The sequence below is a fragment of the Halichoeres trimaculatus genome, unplaced genomic scaffold (assembly GCF_033239565.1).
Source record: "Halichoeres trimaculatus isolate MK-OKI-2021-1 unplaced genomic scaffold, fHalTri1.1 fHalTri1_scaffold_9, whole genome shotgun sequence".
Taxonomy (NCBI): Eukaryota; Metazoa; Chordata; class Actinopteri; order Labriformes; family Labridae; genus Halichoeres; species Halichoeres trimaculatus.
In genome coordinates this window covers 10549390-10572623 of record NW_027437188.1, presented here as the reverse complement: position 1 = coordinate 10572623, position 23234 = coordinate 10549390, and the positions used below count along the sequence as shown (strand labels likewise).

At 47.0% G+C, this 23234-nt stretch overlaps 1 protein-coding gene across 7 annotated transcripts in view; it reads right to left on the bottom strand.

Annotated features, from left to right (window-relative positions):
• Positions 1–165: 165 nt before the first annotated feature.
• fat3a (FAT atypical cadherin 3a) overlaps positions 166–23234 on the bottom strand; it is a 98668-nt gene continuing 75599 nt past the window's right edge. For 2 of the 7 annotated variants that reach the window (XM_074679730.1, XM_074679732.1), the window contains 19 exons: positions 20010–20206; positions 19685–19838; positions 19338–19571; positions 17945–18337; positions 17476–17690; positions 15482–15619; positions 11979–12122; positions 10998–11195; positions 10086–10887; positions 9662–9796; positions 9414–9568; positions 9076–9327; positions 8711–8957; positions 8095–8248; positions 6999–7699; positions 6803–6916; positions 6016–6075; positions 4611–4646; positions 166–3278 (listed from right to left, as the gene is read on the bottom strand). In XM_074679730.1, coding sequence (XP_074535831.1) covers positions 2647–3278; positions 4611–4646; positions 6016–6075; positions 6803–6916; positions 6999–7699; positions 8095–8248; positions 8711–8957; positions 9076–9327; positions 9414–9568; positions 9662–9796; positions 10086–10887; positions 10998–11195; positions 11979–12122; positions 15482–15619; positions 17476–17690; positions 17945–18337; positions 19338–19571; positions 19685–19838; positions 20010–20206 — 4961 coding nt within the window. In that variant the 3' untranslated portion in view covers positions 166–2646. The remainder of the gene's footprint in view (positions 3279–4610; positions 4647–6015; positions 6076–6802; positions 6917–6998; positions 7700–8094; positions 8249–8710; positions 8958–9075; positions 9328–9413; positions 9569–9661; positions 9797–10085; positions 10888–10997; positions 11196–11978; positions 12123–15481; positions 15620–17475; positions 17691–17944; positions 18338–19337; positions 19572–19684; positions 19839–20009; positions 20207–23234) is intronic. The other 5 variants (XM_074679731.1, XM_074679733.1, XR_012599118.1 and 2 more) reach the window with 4 other exon arrangements.

The following is a 23234-nucleotide window of genomic DNA, read 5'->3' as shown; positions in this document are numbered from 1 at the left end:
AGTCTGCCCTGTGTGCAGGGAAAGCTTTTACTGTCTGCAGAGGATGGAAAAACTGTAGAGACTGGTAACTGAATATAATGGTTTCAGTTTAACATTTGAGATGAAAAGATGTAGTAAAAGATTTATATGTGACTATAAAGAAGTAAAACGAAGACCAACACCAGCTGGGGTAAACTTTCTGGGTTTAATTCTGTGCAAAATGTATTCTTACATTGACGTGGCATTCAGTCAGTCAGCGGCAGAGGAGTGAGAAAAAGTCTCTTTAGTTCACATCAACAACAAAAATTAACAAAGGCAGTTCAGGATTTCATTTTCATATCTACAAAATCAACACTTTAAATTTAACCTAGCTATGTACACTGTACAGGTTCAACACAAACATCTTTACAAAGAACCAGGGGCTGTTAGCAGGGCCCAGACTGGACCAGGACCAGGTCTGTTCAGGGTACAAAAAGACCATCAGACATCGGCTGCAGGGTCTGAGGAAGTCATTCCAGATCTCCTTCAGGATCTCACTTCAGTCTAAATCTGACCTCAGACTGGGGTTGTGTTTCCAATCAGATACTTCCGTAAGTACACCAACATGAAACGCACTGTCTGCACTCTGTACTTAATTGAACAGTGCACAAAGTCTTACAGAGTAGTGTTGTCTCAAATCAAATACTGCGGCTTTGCACTTGACGATTGCATTACACAACTGTTCACAGATGCATTCATTTACCACTGCAACCATTAACCTTTGTTTGATTCGTTTCCGCCCCTTCCTCTACGACGCCAAGATGGCAACCAATGAGTGTGAGAAGTGTCCAGCTTGTCACACTTAGCGTTTTGACACTTTAAGTGCGCCAGCTGAGAGATCAATACCCTGCGTTTTCCACATTGTCAGTGTGAACAGTTATAAACTCAAAAAAGTAAGTATAAGTGCAGAAGTACACTATTTGAGATACAAACTGAGTTTGACCTCAGTCTGAGTTTGTCCTTATTTTAAGTTTGACCTTAGTCTGAGTTTGACCTCAGCCTGAGTTTAACCTCAGCCTGAGTTTAACCTCAGCTTGAGTTTGACCTGTCTTTTGACCTCAGTCCAGGTTAGTCCTTATTTTAGGTTTGACTTAGTCTGAGTTTAACCTCAGTTTCAGTTTGACATCAAAATTAGTTTGACCTAGGTTTGAGTTAGAGCTCAGTCTGAGTTTGACCTCATTCTTTTGACCTCAGTCTGAGACTGGCCTCAGATTGAGTTTCACCTCATTCTTTTGACCTCAGTCTGAGTTCGACCTTAGTTTGAGTTTGACCTCATTCTTTGACCTCAGTCTAAGTTCAACCTTAGTTTGAGTTTGACCTCATTCTTTGACCTCAGTTTGATTCTTACCTCAACCTGCAGCCGAGCTGAAGATGCTACAGAGGGACACAAAACTGTGAAATGGTTCAGTCCCTCATGGCTTTGGGAAAAATAGCGTTTCAGTATTTGACAAGTTAGATGGTTGACACTGTTAAAATGTGGTTACAGACTCTGAACGGTGCAGCAGGAGCTCCTCAGTTCCCTCCTGACAGAGATATTTAACCTGCAGTCAATCCGTGTGCTTCACAGAGTCCCTCCACCATGAATGGACTGACTGCCCCCCCAAACCGTCAGGCTCTTAAAAATATGGCACAAAATTCAAAACATTAAAAATAACTAGTGCAACAAAAACAACTCAAAATGCCGACACCAAGAGGGACAGTGAGCTCAGATTAAACCTGGTTCTCAGTTCATCCTCAGGACTGTTCCCTGCCCACATCACTGATGCTCACAGATCCTTTGATAAGGCAGAAATATTACATACAGATCATATCCATACATGTGATCAGTGCTTACTTTTATCAGAGGATTTAATGGTGGTGTCAGAGATCTGTTTGCTCTTAGTTGTGCATCAGTTTTTAGTGTGGAGATAAGAGCCTTAGAATCAGTCAGAGGCTGCAGCAGCTCTTGGCTTTGACACAAACTGTACAACACAAAGTTTTCTGGAAGCTCATCGATACTTTGAACGTTTGGATGGCTGATGTGGTGTCATGGCTTTGAGGGGATTTTTCATTTGGGGACAGGGACAAGCATTCAGCATTAAAACAATACATGGCTTTCTGAAATGTGGCCAGAACACGGTTCAAACATACTCATCAGTAAGATCACCTATTTTACAAAGTCTGTACAAGCTCAGAGTGCTACAAAAATGTACAAATCCAGGAGGAGGAAAAAGAAAACAGGGATTTCTTTTAGAAAGATGTGGTCTGATGGGAGAAGGAGCAGGAACCATACCAGCTGCTCACTTACGTTACCGTCCCTTCTCTTCTTTTCTTCATCACGTCTGTGCGATCCAGACTCGGCAGATCAGTCTCTCATTCACCTTCTCTAAACCACTACATACACATTTCTGTGACTCTCTGTGGAGCAGGAAGGACACTTCAGATTGGTCTGCACAGCAGGGACAGACTGACCACAGACAGACAGAACTGGACTCTGCTGGTCCAGGACAGACTCAGACTGGATGTGGTCTGGTTTGTTTGGGTCTTTGTTAGTCTTCCTCCCCGTTGATTAAACCTGCGTGTCATTTCCTGCTGTCTGAGTCAACGTCGTACTCCTTCTGACCCATCATACACTCTGTACCTGATCCATCACACCTCAGTCTGTTGCTGAGAGTCCGTGGTGATCGTCACTCCTCGACGCAGCTCGTCCAAACTGTCAAAGTCACTGCCATGTTCAGAGTCCTCCAGCCCACAGGGGGCAGACATGTCCGAGGCCGAGGACGCTCCGACAGATAAACGCATGTTTAGTGACACGGAGTCCTCAGTGTCCCCGTTTCCTGGAGTTACCCCCCCAACTGAAGGGCTGCGGTCTCCGTGGGGTACCTCCCCCAGGGGCAGCTGGTGGGGGGGCAGGTACTGGCTGGGGTGGAAGTGCGGTCTGGGGTGCTGAGGCCCTGTGCTGCCCGAGCTCAGGGTGCTCTCCTTGGAGGCTGACGGATTGGTGGGCAGGGGCATGTAGGCCTCAGGGTAGTCCTCACCTGTGGGCAGTGGGGGAGGCAGCTGGTCCTGGGACAAGAAGACCTCATCATGGGGAGGGGGGTAGTCGCTGTCGATGTCATACCCCCCCAGGTAGTAGTCTGATTCCAGTTCACGCGTGCTTCCACCGAGGCGAGGAACTGAACCAGACCTCTCGCTTCCAGGTGCCGCTTCATACACCGGGACCTCCTCGATGTCAGACAGACGGGTGCTGGGCATCCAGTCTGACGTGTCCCAGTGGTACGCTGCATAGCAGAGAAAGAGAGTTAGTGAAGACCTGCACAGGGACAAAGATCAACACTTGGACCCCACAGTGGGGGCGTTCAGCAGGTGAGACTCCACTGAGCAGCAGGAACATCAGAGGACACACAGGACTGCTGCAGGTCAGGCACATAATAACACATCCTGAAACACGTCAGTCCTGAGGGGGGTCACATGCACAGCAGGAGCCTTTAAGGGTCAGGGGTCAGAGGTCACAGCATGCTGAGCTTCATGGAGTGCAGAACATAATTCATGTTGACCAGAGTGTGATTCAGATGTCATACGTCAGATTTCTGGTAGATTCTGTGAGCGGTCAGTGAACCACAGATCGATCGCTGGAGTCTGAAGGTTGTTGGCTCTAATGTGCCCTCTCTGTCCCTTTTCAGCTACGACAGCACAAACCCTGACAGGCTGACTGATGGACCAAAGTACCTTCAGTCTATGTTTCTCTGGAGAGACCTGCTGTCTCTGGACTGACTCCTGCACAGTTAAAGAAGCTGATTCTTCTGAGCACGTGGGAGCTGTGTGGGATGGTAACCCTGACCCTCTGTGACAGCAGTAACCTTGTTTCATGTCCAAATGCTGAAGGTAAAGTGTTTTTCTGTAATAAAGTGACTGCAAGCCTAAGAATCTTAAACAGAATGGGCTGTCCAGATTTGGACATAGATCCAGACTTGAATCTAATGGATTCGGTGCTATTCATAGAACCTACAGTCAGTCAGAGGTGAGCTGGCTCATCCTCTGACTGACTGGACCAAGTGTCCTGGTCAGGGAAAGCACTTGAAATGGGACTCAGGTAGGATGAACCTGGGTGTTAGAGCCAACAATCTCCTGAAACATCATCGATCATTCTATTAACATCCATTTGACCAGGAGACAAATCTAGCAGAACAGTGACAAAACAACCAGCGAGCAAAGATGAGTTAAAACACAACATCTGAAAGAAGGAGACATTCATGCATGGAAGCCAAACACAAACCATGAGACAACTTGATCACTACAGACTGAACAGAACATCACTGGGCTGCAGATACAAATCAGACACAGGGAGAGGATGGAGGGAGGGCAAAGATTCAGCCAATCAGCACAGCAGCATAATGGGCGTCCAACAAGCTGTGGGAGGGGTCAGGTCGCATCACATGGAGACACAGAGCTCAGACTGAAGGAGAGCAGAGGGTGGAGGAGGGAGGGGAGGGGATGAAGGGGACAGAAAGAGAGGAAGGAGGAGAGAGGAACAACGATACATGTATATAAATGGATGGATGATGGATGGTGCACAGGAAGAAAGAGGGAGTGTTTGTGGGGAATGTAGTCACCTCTGTTATACGTTTGACCGTGGTCCATCACAGAGACTGTGAGGAGAACAACAGAACACACAGTCTTAAACATCCAGTCATAAGATCCTGTGTGTGTGTGTGTGTGTGTGTGTTTGAATGGGTGTGTGTGAGCGTGTGTGTTCTCTCTGATTGGACAGCAGAGATTAAATGTGTTAAATTGATTTTAGCCTCTACAGAGTTTGTGTTTTTGTAAACTGCAGTCCTGGAAAACATGCTGCAACAGGAGTTAACATGTGGCTAACGTGTAGTTAGCATGGTTACACTTAAGGTGTAGTTAACCTAATGGTAGTTAACCTGGTTACAGTTAACCTGTGGTTAACCTGGTTGTGGTTATCCTGTAGTGATCTTAGTTTTAGCTAACCTGGTGGCTAACCTGTAGTTTACATGTTTCCAGCTAACCTACAGTTTATCTGATTATAGTTAGCGTAGTTATAGTCAACCTGTGGTTAACCCCTTTCCAGTTAACTTTTAGTTAACCTGATTGTGGTTGACCATTACTTTACCTGTAGTTTACCTAATGGTAGTTAACCTTGTTGTGGTTGACCTGGTGGCTAACCTTGTGGCTAACCTGTAGCTTACATGGTTCTACTTAATCTGACTGTAGTTAACCCAGTTTCAGTTAACCTTTGGTTAACCCGGTTATGTCTGTCCTGTAGTTAGCCTGGTTGTGGTTAACCTGGTAGCTAACCTGTAGTTTACGTGCTAGCAGATGGTCAAGAGGGAGAACTGTGGTATTTTGTCAGTAAACACTAGGGGGAGCTGTACACGTTCATGAGACACTCAGAGCTTCCCGCAGACACTGGGAGCTGCTGTTATACAGTCTGTTTATCATTGTTTGGAGTTTATTGACCTCCTCATTGAGAACCAAACTCTCTATACTGATGTGAAGTGTCTCACTCAGTTTGAGTTCACTTTAAACTGTCTTTGTGTCGCTGTGGAATCACGAGGAGGGAGAGCCACATCGTGAGTTCACAGCAAGGTTACACAGTGATTGCTCTCACAGCCCCACTCTGACCAAAGGGCGAGGGCGTCTTCAGTCTCTCAGAGCAGAAACAGAGGCTGGTATTCATTCTGTTTAACACTGTTTCAGCAACATGGAGGAACTCATGAGTGGACCCACTCCTTTAGCTGATCAGGAGAATCAATACCTGCAGACTGTCAGACAGATGAGACTCTGTGCTCAAAGATCGCTGAGTTAAAGAGGGGGTACGAGAGACTAACGTCTGAGGAGTAATACCCTAACTCTAACCCTGGACATGATGGGACTTTGACTGAGTGTAGTTACTGAGAGGAGAAGTCTGTGAGGCAGTGAGAGTGTTTTCAGACAGACCAGAAAAGAAAGAGACAGGAGGAGACAGAGATTAGATGAGATGAGATGTGGTACCTTCACTCTCGATTGTGTCGACTGCATCATTGACCAGTCGAATAACGGTCACTATGGAGGCTTGTGGAAGGAAGAAAGGACAAGTTTTCAAAAACATTCGAACAGAATCTTAAAGAAACTCATCGAGGCTGCTGCTCGTCCTGCACACAGAGCTTCATCAGGTCATCGAGCAGGGAAGAGAACGGCACAGCCATGTTCAGGTGGGTTCAGTTAAAATAAATCAGCCACACAAACACATCTTCACAGAAGCTGAGGAAGCCGTGAGAACAAAACAGAAGAACACAACTCAACTTTAGTCTGCACAGTGTTTTAATTTAACAACGCTCTGAAAATTAAAACAATGATCGCCATGGACTGCAAAATAAGTCGAGAGCAAACGGGATGATGAAATGTAAAAAATGAGACCACAAACAGCTCCAGCACAAAGACCACTGACAGCAAACACAGAGTGAGCCCAGCCCCGACACACAGAGTTCAATCTGAGCTGATTCAGAAGGAGCTGATTCAGGAGGATAGGGAGCGGAGGAGCAGAGAGAGGAGAAGAGAGAAAAGAAAAGAGAGGAGCAGCTGGGACTCCTCAGGTCTCAGAGGGACTGTCTGTTTGTCTCTGACAGGTCAGAGGTCATACTGTGTTTCACAGGTGAATCACCTGCAGGTGTGAAGCAGAGCATGATGAATCCTGAGCCAAACAGAGAAACATCCCAAAGAAAAACCTGAACCAGCTTCTCCCTGAGTCCTGAATCAGCCCCACTGATGAGTCGTGTGTGTGTGTGTGAGTGTGTCTTACCGTTATCATCACAGGAGTCAGACTGGAAGGAGCTCAGTGATTGGACCTCTGAGTTGCTGCCTTTGTTGCTCCCTGAGAAACACGTCACCTCCTCTGCCATGTCCACCATCTTACCTGTAGGGGGTCAAAGGGGGTCAGAGTTCATGATCTCACCTGGTCACTGAGGCTGATGAAGGTAAAACACACACACACTCACCCTCATCGCTGTCCCAGGGGCTCTTACGGAGGGAGTCACAGTCAGAACGACAAGGGGACACTGCTGGCAGGTTGGGGGCCACGCTGCAGACCACCACGCCTCTCCTGGTGGTCCCTGAAAGGATTCTTGGGGACTCTGGGTGGAAGGTGCTCATTTCTGTGTGCTCCACCCCACGACCATCCACCATTTTCTCCAAGGTGGAGCGTGGGTCGCCTTGGAAACATGGTGTATAAGCCATGGGTCTCACAGGGACCTGTGGGGGCCCCAGCATCCCCCCAACTCCCACCACAGTGGGCTCTGAGTACAGGTTCAGGGGGTCCCCTGGGGAGCAGTGCAGGGTTTTGAACTGCACTCCGTTGGCCTTGTTGAGTAGTGCGGCGGTGGCAGGGTCCTGAACCAGAGACAGGTTGTTCCTGGAGTAGTTCTTCTGGAAAACCTTCTTCCGGAAGGCGATGAAGAGGATGATGAGGGTGATTATGACAAAGAGCACCACGGCTATACCAATGAGCTCCTCTTTGCCCACCACGGCGTGCCCTGCCTGCATGTCGGGGACGACAACCGGTCGCAGGCTGCAGCGCTGACCCACAAAACCTGCCGTGCAGTTGCAGTAGAAGGAGCCATGAGTGTTGACGCAAACGCCGCCATTCTCACACTCACCCTCCGGGTTGCTGCGGTCACACTCATTCACGTCTTCTTCACAGCTGAAAGAGAAAGATAATTGTGTTAGCAGACAATGACCCACAGACTCTTTGACTGAGAGTGTTGGTCAGCATTTCCTGTGTGTGTGTGTGGGTATGTATGTAAGTATGTGTGTGTGTTAGCTCCTCTCTGTGTATGAGCTCAGATGCTGTCTCTGAAGGTGACTAACAGGATACTGTCTGACAGAAAACAGACTGAAGTGTAGAGAAATGCTGCCACCTAGTGGATGTTAAATGCCAGTGCAGAAGAGATTTTCTGAATTGTTCATGGTTTGATTTGTTTGTGCTGGTAAGGTTTGATGACCTGACAGTGTGTTGTGTGTGTGTGTGTGTGTGTGTGTGTGTGTGTGTGTGTGTGTGTGTGTGTGTGTGTGTGTGTGTGTGTGTGTTAGGCTCACGTCAGGCCCTTGAATCCTCTCCTGCAGCTGCACAAGAAGGCGTTCCCGATGGTTTTACACACTCCTCCGTTCTGACACGGATTGGGAGCACACGCTGTTATTTCCAACTCACAGCGCCCCCCAGTGTACTGGGGATTACAGCTGCACAGGAACCCTGCAGGAGGGGGGGGGGAGATGGAGAGTTCATTAAGCATTCAGATCAGAAACAGTGTTTACAGTGCTGCCAAAACACACACCTCTGGGACATCACTCAATTACACAAACACATACACACACACACACACACACACACACACACACACACACACACAGCTCTGTCAGTAACACAGTTGGTTCAATCAGTTCCCATGATGCTTTGCTCTTTTGTAAGTGAGGAACATTTAGTTTCAGTGAAACAGAATACAGATAAGACCAGGACTGACTTGAATACCTGGGACCGAATCTAACATGGCCCAGGACTAATTCTGATACCTGATACATGAAACCTGGTCTAATGCAGACCAGGCTGAGGGATTTGGGTTTCTCTAGATAGTTTTGGAATATTGAAGTACTGGATCTGGACCTTACAGATAAGACATTAGCTCCAGGTGCAAATTGCTGTAGTTCTGTCACTCACCACCAGAGGGCAGGCTAGTGCAGGTGGCCCCGTTGCGGCACGGCTGCTGCAGGCAGGCGTCAGGGTACAGGATGCAGCCTAGCTTCATCTCGGTCAGACCCACCACCTCTGCGTATCGGGAGCGTTTATTCTGCAGCGGCAGCTCATTGTTGTTCAGCATCAGAGAGTCCAGACAGCCCTGAAACCCCTCCAAGACCTGCGGGTCCTTTTGAGAGTCCACCAGGCTGCGAGAGTTCGGGTTCTGCACCTGAGGAGTTAGGAGCAGAACGTTTGGCTGGCTGTGTTCACAGAGTGATCTGCTGGAACTCTGCGGCAGGTAAAGGTGTTATTCTGGGTCCAGGTCTCTGAACCTCAGCCTCACTTACCAGAGCTCCAAAGAAGATGGTCCGGTCTGGAGCCAGTGGCTGCATAAAAGGTGGACCACGGCGTCTCTCCACATAGCTATCATCAAGTGCCAGGCTGCTAAAGTTCCTGTTGAGCTCCAGAGCGACTGTGTGCCAGCTGCCGTCGTTGATCCTCCGCCCAGAGATGCCCAACATGTCGGAGCCGTCAGAGACGCCACCGGGACCGTCAGGGAGACCACAGGTGAGCTGGAACCACAGCTTCCCCTCCTCCAGCTACAGAAACACATAGGTACATGATACACACTCAAAGATACACACAAGCAGTGTGTGTATAGGTGTGTGCGTGTGTCTGTGTGTACCTTGAGAACAGTGCAGGGCTCAGCGTGTGTGTACATGATGATTCCTCGGCTCTGCAGCGTTCTGATCCTCAGGCTGAGCCTCATCTCCGTCTGCAGACGCTCGGAGAGGCGGTACTTAATGTAGCTGTTACCTGAGAAGCTCAGGGACGAGTGACCTGGACACACACACACACACAAATCCATAAGTTCATGGAACAAATGCAAAATGAGTGTAAGAGCATGCAGGCACAAGTAACTCTGACACACACCTGCACATTCTCCCAGCTTTCCTGGGGGACACTGGCAGGCGTAACGCCCCCTGGAGGCCTCAATGGAAACACACTGCATGTCTGCAGGACAGGGCTGGTCCTCACACTGTTCAGACAGCACGGCACAGCTGGAGTCTGCTCACACACACACAAACACACACACACACACACAGTCAGAAGGATCACAGTTACAAAAAGTTGAGAAAAATCATCATTCTACTTGATGAACCTCATAGGCCACTGTAGACTGTCTCTACTTCCTGTTTGACATTACTGATGCTGACTCTTACTATGTACTGTTCCTTTAAGGAAACAAACACTGAAACACAGACTGTTGGCTTTTTTTCGGTATTGTTTGTGCCGTCGCTCTCTTCAAGTTCTCAGCCTGCAGACTAGTCACATGCCCCTCCTATTTGAGACTTACCTGTGCAGGTGCATCGCGAGGTGCGATGGAAGCGTGGAGACACAAAGCTGACCCGTGGCGTGCTGTATGTTGCGAGGTTGTGTGAGTCGAGGATGATACTCTGCTCGCACTGCGCTCCTCGACACTCCAGCCCCGAGCAGTTCTTATCCAAGATGGCCGACACCCTCAGCACCTCCTCCAGCTGCCTCCGTGAGGCACTCAGTTTCTGGGTCAGGTACGCTGCCTTGTAGTATCCCTCTCCCGCTGTTTCCACAGCGACCAGCATGTCCAGCTGCTGTGTTCCTCCCACCGGCTGCAGACTGAGCATGTGCAGTTTATCGTGCTGCTGCGAGGCAGCGGCCTGACGCAGCACCTTCAGCACGCTCTTCATGTGCAGTGCTACAAAATCCTGCGGCATTACACTCTCAAACCGCACTGTCACCGCCTCACGCAGCATCTCTGGGGTCGCCTGCTCCACGTGCACGCTCACAGGCACAGGCACAGCAAAGCGGCCATCACTCACACTGGCGTTCAGGTAGTACTGGCCTGCGTCCAACCCCCCAAGAGCAATAATCTTTCCATCCCGAGGGCTGATCTTGAAGAGGCTGCGCTGGGCTGGGGGGGCGTGGCCAAAGGTCAGAGCATCATAGGGGTCGGCATCAGTGGCGTGCAGCTGGCCAATCACACCTCCAGGAAACTCATCCTCCATGGTGACAATGTGAACTTCTAAAGGTAACGCCACGGGCCGATGGAGGGACTCCTCGATCACCCTGACCGTCAGTGTGGAGGACGAGGACAGACGGGGGTTACCTGAGTCTGACACCTGAAGGGGGGAGTAAGGGAGAGGTTTAACAGGAGTCTGACACCTGAAGGGGGGAGTAAAGGAAAGGTTTAATAGGATCCCCTGACTCTGACACCTGTAGAACTTTTTACCTGGATCTGGATCAGGTACTCAGTAGCCAGGTTTCTCCTGAACACCTGGTTGGCAACCAGCGTCCCATCCTTCTCCAGAACAAACTCTCCTCCTGAGTTTCCCGACAGGATCCTGAAGTGGAATGGTGGGCCGTTGTGGGAGGAGTCAAGGTCTGTCACGGACAGCTGCAGGATGGAGGTGCCGATTGGCTTGTTCTCCTGTGTGTGGCAGGGGAGGAGTCAGAGCATTACATCTCTGCCTACTGTGTGATTAAACACCTCTGTGTGTGTGTGTGTGTGTGTGTGTGTTTGTGTGTGTGTGTGTGTGTGTGTGTGTGTGTGTGTGTGTGTGTGTGTGTGTGTGTTTGTGTGTGTGTGTGTTAAAGCTCCAACAGGGGAACTCTGTAAAACTGACGCTGAGTTCAACGTGGATCTGGACGTGTTACCAGGAGCTGATGGTGGGCGCTCTGAGCAGAGGCAGGAAGTGTTCTGGTGATGGGTTTGATCACATACACTGATCCCCCCCCGTCCCACAGGAGTCTGAGATGAAGTTCAGGCAGAGAGCCTTGTTGCTTAGCAACTGCTGAAATGGCTCATGATCTGTGGCTCTGAAATCATCTATGTGTAACACTGCCCCCGAGTGGCTGAGAGCGTCTCTGCACACAGCCTGTCTATAAAATCATCAAAGTGTGTCCATCAGCTGATCAGCGTTAACATCCACCATCCTTCCGCTTAAACCTAACACCTGTCCAGGTGATACTCATGAGGATGACCCACCTGTGCTTAAACATCCTGTTTGTGTAGCTGCCGTCTCAGTAACTGGGAGCAGCAAGTGTGCTGCAAATATTGTGGGAGTAAATGGACACTCTGCTGCGCGGTGATGACTCTTTGGGTCAAACTTTGTCTAATATAAAACGTGTGGGTGTACGAGTTTATAACACCGTCGGAAACTTCCTGTGCAAGGTGTGTCTGAAGATTCAGAGGTCACTGGGTGTGGCTCACCTGGATGACAGTGGAGAGGTTGGCGGGGGAAAAGGTGGGCGGGTTGTCGTTGACGTCAGAGATGTCAATGTTGACCGTTACAGTTGAGGACATCGGTGGGGCCCCGCTGTCCAGAGCTCTCACTGCTAACGAGTACCTGGGCACCTGGAGGGACAGGAAGGAGGAGGACAAGTCAGCTGAGAGCAGACAGGTACGTACAGCACAGCTGAGGGTGTGTGAGGTGTGTGAGGTCAGGTGTTTAGGTGCGTTCAGACTTAGGTATGAGTCTGATGTAGGCGGAGATCTGATGAACTGACAGGTATTTCTCAGGTAGAGCAGGTGATCTCACACCTTTACAGTTGTCCCAACAACCACAGAACCCTCAGGGGGAGAACAAAAGACTCTGTTTAGCTCTTCTTCCTCTGCTGTATCTCATCCTCTCATTACTTTATGTCTCATGACAAGAAGAGTCTACCTGTAAAGGTCAGGCAACAGAAGGAACACCTCCTCCTCTTCTTCTTCTGCTTCTTTTTTCTTTTCTTCTTCTGGACTTTTTTTAGGGTTTGCACTCCAGCTTGAGGAGTAGGGTTGGGGAAAAAAAATCGATGTGTTGAGATTCTTTGTCCAAAAATAGATGTTTTTCTTCAAATTCAGATTCTTCATTTCAGTTTTTGTTTCTAAGCTGGGTTAGAAAAAAATTACCACTTTTCTCCAGCAGAGGTGAATGTCTCTCCGACTCACGTAATGAGTACTTTATGTGAAAATATAGCTCCTGATATAGCCTGTAGATATCATTATCATCACGTTGCTAGGCGCTGCCCCGTTGTGGCTGCCTGTTACAGCAGCTCTCTCTTCCTTGTGCATTTCTTGTAATTTTTCATCACTTTTTCGTCATTTTCGAATTTGGAGTGGATCATTACTTTATATGGTTTATTTGTTGGTCATGGACACCAAACTGGTTTTGTCTTCAGTGATATTTTTACTACTTTTTCTCCTGTGTTTGTCTGGAGATCCTACATGTAACCATGGTTGCATTGTTTACATGTGAACTCAGCTGTTAGCAGCCTGTAGCATGTCAATGCTAACTAGTGTAAGGCCAGATGTTTTCCCACAAGGTGAGGAGAAGGAGGTGAGGATGACGTGCTGGTTCTCAGGTGTGAGCTAAGAAGTGACGACATGGACCTGTCCTTCCATCCATCATTGTTGGGAATGTAAGATCTATAGCCAAAAAGATGGAAAAGCTAGCTGTGCTAACCCAGCAACAGAGGGAATACCAGAAGGCAGAGTAGCATCATGCTATTCACAGACATGGCTAACAGAGCTAACACCAGACACCAACATCCACGGTGGAAGAGCTTCACCTGCTGTGAACAGACAGGATCCAGGAGACAGAGACTGAACAGACTGCTGAAGAAGCTCAGTCCTGGACCCTGTGGAGGTGGAGGCTGGCTGAACTGGACAATGATGGACAAGCTGTCATCATCTGTTTTCTTATGGAGCTTTTTGTACTTTCTATACACTTTCTTACTTTTGTTTTATTGATTGCTGCTGTGACGTTTCCTGAATTTCCCCTTGGGGGATGAGTAAAATATGTTCTATTCTATTCTATTCTATTCTATTCTATTCTATTCTATTCTATTCTATTCTATTTAAGTTTTTCACGTGGTCTGGTGTTAAAAAGCAAACCAAAAATTGCAAAATCTTAAATATCAAGAATTGCAATTTAAATCAAATCAGCACCCCAAAAATCGTAATAGAATCAAATCACAAGAACAGCATATCATCCCAGCCTTATTGGGGAGTGTTTCTAACAACAGCTTGGATCTGAAAACAGACCTCTGAGCAGGTCTTAAACTAAAAACCCTGAAACTCGTCCCACAATGAGGAGGAGGAGGAGGAGGAGGAGGAGGAGGAGGAGGAGGAGGAGGAGGGGTGGATTTTATTCTTCGAAGGATGTGAACACTTTGGGAATAACTCCTCTGACCCTGCCTCTCTTGTTCTTCCCCTGTCTGTTTCTTTCTCCCCCTCTTTGTTTATCTACCTGTCTGCCCATTTGTCTTTCTCTCAAACACAGGGATGGAGATGAGGAACCTCCTGATTAGTTTTAGCTCAGAGACAACAGCACACTCTGGATTATAAATGTTTGTCAGAGAGAAACAGAGAGTGTTCCCTCTGCTGCAGGATGTTTCTCTGTTTCTGCACCTTTCAGCGTAACACCGAGCTAATGAAGGCGCTGAGGAGGAATGCACCAGCAGCAAACAAACTCTATTCAGCTGCTGCAGAAAAAAAACACAATCCTGCAGAAAATAAAGAGAGTTCAGCTGCTGAGACGTGAGGGGAATACACCTGAGCAGAAACAAGTGACCTGCTTCCCTTCCACATAGGAGGAGGGGGGGGGGCATACGTAGACACACTCTCATACATGCCTCAGTGCTAACACACGCACACACACTCAGTGAGGAGCTGCTTTCTGTGTGATCACCCCAAACACACTTTCATCAGCCAAAGCTTTGATCCCCCATACGCCCCTGCACTCGTTCTGAGCACGCTCAGACGACTCATCCAGCTCTCATGAATACTTTATGACAGGAATATGAAAATTTCTGAAGTTTTGGAGCAGTGTGAAGGAGAGGAGCTGAGAAGGAGGAAGAGGAGGAGGATGAAGCTCTCAGGGGAGGAGCGCTGTATGCTGCACATTAAAGATCTCACACCCCTGTTCCTGTTTAAGCGTGATTAGAAGCCATCTGGTCAGGGATCCAGCTCACAGCAGACCCGCTTACACTAACCCTGAGCGCTAACACTGCAGGAGTGTGTGAGAGCACACACTGCAGAGCTGCTCACACCCTGACTGCAGATCTGACAGAGACAGCTGCAGAGAGTGAGAAGAGGGAACCAACAGCCTGACTGATAAACCTCAGATTTATTCTCTCATTTTTTTAAAACCTGCTTCAAACAGCCTCACACAACAAATGCACAAATTTAACAAGGAGTTAGGTTCTGTGTTTAACGTGTCATTATACACAGCACTCAGAAACCTACACAGTGAACCTCTGACACTGACATCACACGCTCATTAAATTCAATAAAAGTCCTGAAACATCACAACGGTTCAAAGAAAACTGTGATGCTCAGTCCCCATAGAGCCCCATGTTAAAATAACCTGCAGTTCTCTGGGTGTCCACTAGGGTCTGTGTCCAACTGTACAACAGATTTTAAAAACAGCACCCCATGTTTATCGAGGATTAAAGGTTAGAGTATGGGGGGGAATTAGGGGCGTGGCCTCTTTGATTGACAGGCAGGCTCACGTGAAGATCAGAATAAGAATCTGGAGCTAAACAGATTTGATCGTCATGTTTTTAAAGTGAATGTTTTTTTCTGCCTCTATGATGGCATCGATTATCCCTCATATTAAATATTCACAGCCGCTCTTCACTGCGGCACTCTGAAGCTTATACTGTGGGACAGCCTGAGTGTGTGTATGTGTGTGGTGTGTGTGTGTGGTGCATGTGTGTGTGTGTCCTCACTGTCTCTCGGTCCAGCTGCTTGTTGACCTTGATGATCCCTCTGAGCGGGTCGATGAAGAACGAGCTGTCCCGGTCTCCACTGATGATCGAGTAAAGGATGGCTCCATTCAGCTGACTGTCAACATCCTCTGCTAACAGCTGCACACACACACACACACAAACGCGCACACACACACAAAAACACACAGGCGGAAAGAGGGTTTCACCAAACATGTTCTAAAAGCTAATGTGATGAAACATTTCCTCCATATCTCTGCACTTCTTAATAAGCAGCACAACTGTGAGGCTACCAGACAAACATACACATTCACACACATCATAACATACACACACACTTTAACACACACACACACACACACACACACACACACACACACACACACACACACACACACACACACACACACACACACACACACACACAGGTTTCCATGGTAACGGGGTCTTTGAAGCTCACATGTGTGACTTCTCTGAGTCTGAGTCCATTACTAAGCTCAGTTTGTTCTGCCTCCACTCAGTCTAAACTTCAGGGTCTCTCACTCACACACACACACACACACACACACACACACACACACTGTAAGACAGACACAAGTCAGAGTGCACCATAACACACTGCACTCCACTGCATGTCATTTGTATGTGTGTGTGTGTGTGTGTGTGTGTGTGTGTGTGTGTGTGTGTGTGTGTGTGTAGACGCTCGACTCAGAGTCTGAAGGTGATGTTCTGCAGCAGCTGCTGGCTGTGATTAATGTGAGGATGTTAGAGAAACTGTCTGCAGCAGCATGAAGCTGAGCAGAGACTCCTTACTCCACACTGTGAGCTCAGAGAAGGGACAGAAATCTGTTTCTGTTTTTATCCATCTTTCTATCTGTGTTTCTATTCATGTTTCTGTCTATTTCTATCTGTGGTTCTGTCTTTTGTCTGTTTTTTTTTTTTGCCATGTTTCTATCTGCATATTTCTATTTCTTTCTATGTTTCTATTGTTTTTTTTTTTATTTTTACCTCTGTCAAAGAGGTTTGTTTGTCTGTGAACAACACATCTAAAAAAGTATCAAATGGATCTTGATGAAATTTTCAGGAAATGCTCAAAATGGGATAAGGAGGAAGTGATTACATTTTGGAGATGATCTGGATCACTGTGTGGATCCAGGACTTTTTTAAAGGGTTCTTTATCATTGTGAGATATGGCTGTTTTCACCATATGTGTATATAACTACACGGTAAATGGTGTGATTGCTTTGCAAAACAATACAAGACGATTGTAAAAGTATGATCCAGATCCTGGCAATATTCTGGATGCTAAGATCCAGAATATGAAATATGTGCTGGGTCATCATAATTTTCAACACTGTCAGGAAACAAATTATCGTACAAACCTGCAACTAACAACAAATTGTAGCAGACAGTCTGTTGAAGTGAAGTGCGTGACAATAACAATATGCTTGGCAGAGGTCTGTGCTCTCTGAGTGCTTTTCATGTTTATTTCTGACAAAAGGACACTACAGAGAGAAGGATGTTAATGTTTATCTACCTGCCTGTGTCTACTGATGGCTGTTTTTATTGGTAGTCTTTGTTTGATTTAATCCGAACGTAATAATTTTACCTGTGCAGTAAGACGTGTTTTTTATATATTTTTTTTGTTTCATGGGTAGCCGATTTTTAATAACTGAGATTCTTTGCTCATGCTTCGTCTCCCTCAGTCCCATCACGCTGCAGCTGAACAGAATCAGGGATTTACTTGGTAAAGGTCATGCTAACTGCACGGCAGGTTTGGATGTCTTTGTATCAACGTTTTTTTGGTGCTAAGGAAAAGGTCAGGTCTAACCTCTGGGCATCAGGAATATTCAGACCACACTGATCCAGCAACCTGAAGGGAGCTGGTGCTGAGGATTTCTCTGGGTAAGAGTTGTTAATGAGATTTAATGAGTATCCAAGAGATGTCAGGTGACCTTCTGGACAAAACCTGAGTTCAAGCACATCTGTGGGCGTACCTGTACCACAGCTTCTCCAATGGTGGCGTCCTCTGAGACCACAGCCGTGTACAGGTCTCTGCTGAACATGGGCGCATTGTCGTTGACGTCTGTCAGATTTATGTTCACCGTTGTGACGGCGCTCAGCGGAGGTGTGCCACCGTCACGGGCCTCCACTGTCAGAAAGTAGTCCCTGCAGGTCTCATAGTCCAGAGGTTGGGCCACAAGAATAGCTCCTGAGGGAAAAGAGACAGGTTTTACAGCAACATACCCTGATGAGGGAGCCTGGAATCTGAGAGTCCTGCTAGAGTTCTACAGCTTTTCTATTACCAGACTCTTCGTCACGTTATAATCCTGTGTGTGATGAATGACAGCATTCCTGTTTAAACCTGGAGCAGTTTGGTACCATCCGTAAGACCTTTATTACCCAATCAGAAAGGGGGAGGGACAGATTCCACTAATGGAGCACAGACCTGCTTTGCACACTGACCTGTGAGCGGGTGGATGTGGAACTTCCCGTGTTCGTTTCCCGACCGGATGCTGTAGGTGATCTCTGCATTGGTCCCGATGTCTTTGCTGGCGGCGTAAACTCTCAGAACCTCCGTCCCTACCCCAACATCCTCTGGTACCGTGGCCAGCTGGTCACGGCGCTCAAACACAGGTGGGTTGTCATTGATGTCCAGCACAGTGATGGTGACGTTGACGAATGAAGAAAGAGGCTGAGGGGAGCCCTGGTCAGAGGCGTGGACCGTGATCTGATAGGCTGGCTGAATCTCTCGGTCCAGAACTCTCTCAAGGACCACGATCCCAGAGGACTTATCAATAGAGAAGGACCCTCCTGCAGAGTCAGCCAAGGAGTAGACCACCATTCTTCCTTGACCTGCTGCAGAACCATCAGAGGACAGGTCAGAGAGAAGAAGCAAATCATGGTCAAACTGATTTTATTATTCACATTTCTTTGTCCCCCAGAGAGACAGTATCACACCAGCAAAGAACCACCTAGGTATGCACTCAGGTATGCCCTCATTTAATCCTTCCTCTTCAGGTTCAGCGTGTTTCTGCTGAAGAGGAGGCTCGTGCGCTCTGTGGTGAACACTTACACACCTTTGTGTTCTGAGTGTTTGAAACATTTGTTTTTTTTTAAACATTATTACTTAAAAGCATATAATCTATTACTTAGCTTAATTTCTTCTGAAATCTGATGTTATGGAGTAAGAGAACATGTTATCTTGTTTAAATTTTAATTTTATTAAGTGGTATGTTCTTTTATATAAAAATCACATATGTGTACAATAGCAATGTCGTTGTGGGACGTAGCATGCAGAAGTCTGGGATCAGTCAGATTATTTATAGACCCAAAGTAGGTCTGTCTCTGCACCCTGGGCGTCCTCACGCAGTCACATATGTATCGCTGTAAGCAGTGCAGATGCCGCCCTGAGGAGGAGAGCCATGATCCAGGAATGTGTCCTTTCTTTTCACACCGATGACTTCCTCTTCAGATGCTAAAGGCTAACAGCAAGAACAGCAAACATCCATGTTTCTACAGATTTCTCCCTGCAGATGTCTCAGATGAACTCTGCAGCATCACGTCAGACAGAGACGGATGTTAACTCAGCTATCACACTACATACAAAACTCTTAATGAACCACTCAATGCCTCTCCCATGAACTGAAGACACACTGTGAGGTGTCAAACTTAACAGGGGTGACAAAGACATGATGTGATGCTCCTGCAGGAACAAGGACGTGAATGGTCAGGAGGACTCTCTGTTCTGTGTGTTTCACTCTGAGGCTACAGAGACAACATGTCACAGCACTCAGACGACCAGGACTAACTTTAGCACTGGTTTTAGTAGAAATGAAACCACTTTTAACACAGTCACCTTGGTCGGGGTCGATGGCCTGGATGCGCGTGAGCAGAGCCTTGGTGGCAGTGTCTTCGTAAACACTGGCAGCATACTGGGACAGGGTGAAGATGGGCGGGTTATCGTTCACATCCGTCACCTCCAGCTGCACCTCAGCCCGACACCAGCGCCCTCCTCCGTCTGTGGCTTGGGCAACCAAACGGTAACTGGACGTCACCTCACGATCCAGGAGCACGGAGGACTTGATCTCACCTGAAGGGGCGGAACCAACAGGTGAGGTGATAAACAACAAAAAAACACGTGTCAGCTGACTGAACACAGACCCAGCCCTCACCTGTATCTCTAACTCTAGATGCAGTCCTTACCTGTGTCTGGCTCCATGATGAAGTCCTGAGACCCAGGTCCATGTAGCGAGTACTGGATCCAGGCGTTCAGGCCTACATCAGCATCTGTTGCTCGAACTCTGAGCAGGGGGCTGTGAGGGGGGAGGTCCTCAGGGACGGAAGCAAAGTACACAGCCTGCACACACACACACACACACACACACACACACACACACACACACACACACACACACACACACACACACACACACACACACACACACATCGTAGGGTTGATGACCACAGCTCAGACAGGGTGTTGCACTGACGCTGTGTCTTTAAGAACAGGATGCCTGGTGACCCTCACCTGGTTGCACACAGGGCTGTTATCATTGGTGTCCACCACTGTCACCTCCACGGTTGCCTGGGAAACAAAGAGCCCATCACTGGCGGTGACATTGATGCTGTAAAGGCTACACTCCTCCCGGTCCAGAGGCCGCTTGACGTACATCTTCCACTCCCCCTGGACCAGACCCAGAGCAAACACGCCACGATGGTTTCCCCCTGGAGAGACATAAATACACAAGAGTCAGACAAAGTTAATGAGAGCTGGTTTAAATCTTGTACAGGTAACAGGTGTTCAGGTTGATACAACACAATAAGATAATGGAGCCTCAGAGCAGGCTGAGCTGAGACCTTACAGCCATAGCTATTTGCATAAACAAGAAGATGACCTGTGTAGCAGAGCTTCAGTCTGAGGCTGAGCTTTGGTCTGCAGTAAATGGTTGTCCATCATCCCATAGTACGATTTTGATGAACTGTGTTCTTATCCATTTGCCAAAAAAGGTAAAAACTGGCTAATATCTGAAGAAATACGGTTATTAGACTGAGCCTGTGATTATGACTAAGCCTGGAAAAGTCACTGAATACAACCACTGAACAAACTTTCACTCAGAATTTTGTGCAAAATGCACTGGACTGACTGAAGTCCTTTGGAACAGCTGATATGTGTGGCTCTCAGCCTCAAATGTCTGTTCAAGCTACTTTTCTTCAAATAACAGAATTAACTGAACTACTACGAAAGCACACATTGGCTCATTATGAAGCTTAAAACAGTCCTAAAATAGCGCCAACAACAACTTGAGGATCCATTTACTGAAACTGAAAGGAAACCTGAAAAAACCTTTTCTCATTAGTCAGTCTTTTTATCTGAATCGCAGCTCTGATGAGGAGTCATCTGGAGTTTTTTTGTACCTGCTCTCTGTTTCTTCCCTGTCCTTTGTTTCTCTTGTATTTTGGATTTGGTTGCCTTGCATTTCTTTTTCAATAGCCCTTGTGCCTGCCTCTCAGCTTCAAGTGCCTCCTTCACAGGCTTGTCAGTGAGAATAGGAGTTTTTCTATCGTTTCTCTGCTGGTCAATTTTTTTTCTTGGACCAGCTTTTGGGGATCCTCTGATATCCTCTTGAGTTAATGTGTTGGTGAAGGTGGCCTGAGTGTGGAAGGGTGAGGGGATGGCCTGGAGTAGCTTGGTTGGTGCCTGGGCCTGGTAGGAGTGGGTCCCGATAGCAAAGGAATAAGACGGTGCAAATTCTGTCTCCAAGAACACATCCTTGCTGTAAGGTTGAACCCCTGTAACCCTTAAGCTGGCCTGAATATTCAGTGGGGTTGCAGCCAGAGAATAAGCACTTGCTACAGTCCTGGGGATGTCATAGATGGTGATTGTTTTACCTGAGTTGTTCCTCATCCAGGGATCAGAGACAGAGTTTACATGCCTTTTAAACGGCCCATAAACACTTCAGTCCAGAGGCTGCAGCATGTGTGAGCAGTGAAGAGGGAAAGACTGCTGATAGGCAGACCTTCTGTTTTAATGTAAATCCTATTTCAACTTGTTCTTCTGTCATGTCGCCCATAACTTCCATATTTGCTTAAAGGAGCTCTAGCTCAAAGTTAGCTTACATTAGAACAATGACTGAGATACTAATCCTCTAACAAGTCCACATGTATGACTGTCAGGAGTTTTATCTGAAGGAAGATTATTTTGAAATTTATCAGTTTGATATTTTTTATTTTAGGTTGTGCCAAACTGTTCACTGCTCACCTAAGCTCATAATGTGCAACTCTCTACTCAGACAGGACAAGACACCTGACCACGTATAGGTAAAAAAACAGCATTCCACTTTTTAGTTGCACCCTCGAGACAGGTACATGAACAGGTTTATAACTAATGTAAAGGGTCAGTTTGTCAACATTTAGAAAGGGGTCAACAAGTTTTCACTCACAGATTAGAAACTGAAGATTAGGTAATTCAAACCTCTGAAGGACTCTGTGAGGTTTGGGGCCCTTGAGGTCAGGTTTAGGTTAGTTAAAAGTCTCAGTGTTAGCTCATCCAGCTAATTTTAACCTGTTTTTATATGAAGGTTTAATCTCAGAGGACCTGGCTCATATTTACTGATTCAGAAATAGAGTTCCTTCATCATTTGGAAGTTTAAAGGTAATTTTGCTGCCTGGTAACCAGAACGACTGCAGAGACACCGAGCGCATAAACTGAGAGAAATGTCAGGGGGAGGGGGGGAACTAAGACACAAAATCAGGCCTGACATTTGGGTCCAAACTGTTCCAACACTATCCAAAACACCAGCCACCATCTTTCCTTTACTGTGCTCAGCCAAATCATCGGGACACTGGGCAGGCCAGGATCTTTCTCATTTCTTAATTTATCCTTTATTTAATCCAGTAACTTATTAAAATACACAGTCATGTTTCAGCAGCACACTCAGACAATGTTGATGACATGTTTTAAGATGTTTAACTCAAATTATGACGTCTGAGATGAAACAGTCGACTACGTCACTGCTTCTTTTCTGTTTTAACTGTCACTGATCTTCAGCACTTCTCATCGCTTCCACTGGATGATTTTCACCAGCTGGATGTCAGAGAAAATTTGTGTAATACAATGTATGGGATGAGGAAAAACGAGCTAACTGTTAATGTGCTTATCAAAACCTATCAACACTCCTGCTGGAAGCTGGTATCTCGATAAAACACACCAGAAGACAGAGCATCCTGCAGGATATATGGATAAATGATAACTCTCTGAACCCTTTAAATCCAGGACTCTTATGTGGTCTGATTTCCATTAGCTCCATGGAAGCAGAATAGAACAGAACACCTGTTGGCAATAAAAACACCCTTCTTCACTCACCAATAGCAGAATTTAACAGAGATGAGCAACTTGATAGTGAACATCTGTATAGACTGGACCAGAAATAAAAACACAGGTGTGACAGACACCTCAGGTGTACCTCCCCAGTGTCTTTAGAGGTCAGCACCGGACAACTTTTGCTACATGGTTCCCAATAATTACACTACATCGTTTAGTCAAGTGTCTCCAGATGATAAAATGTAATTGTTATTAAGTAATAATGTTTCAGTATTCGATATTCAACCTGCTGAGTCCAACATAAAGCTGACAAAGGGCGACTCTTTGAAAAGTTAGCAGGAGACTCCCTTCTGTCAGGACTCATCAGTACCAGTGAACACAGAGGAGGTTTGTGCTTCCTTCTTGATCTGCTGCAGCTCTTTTATTCAGAGA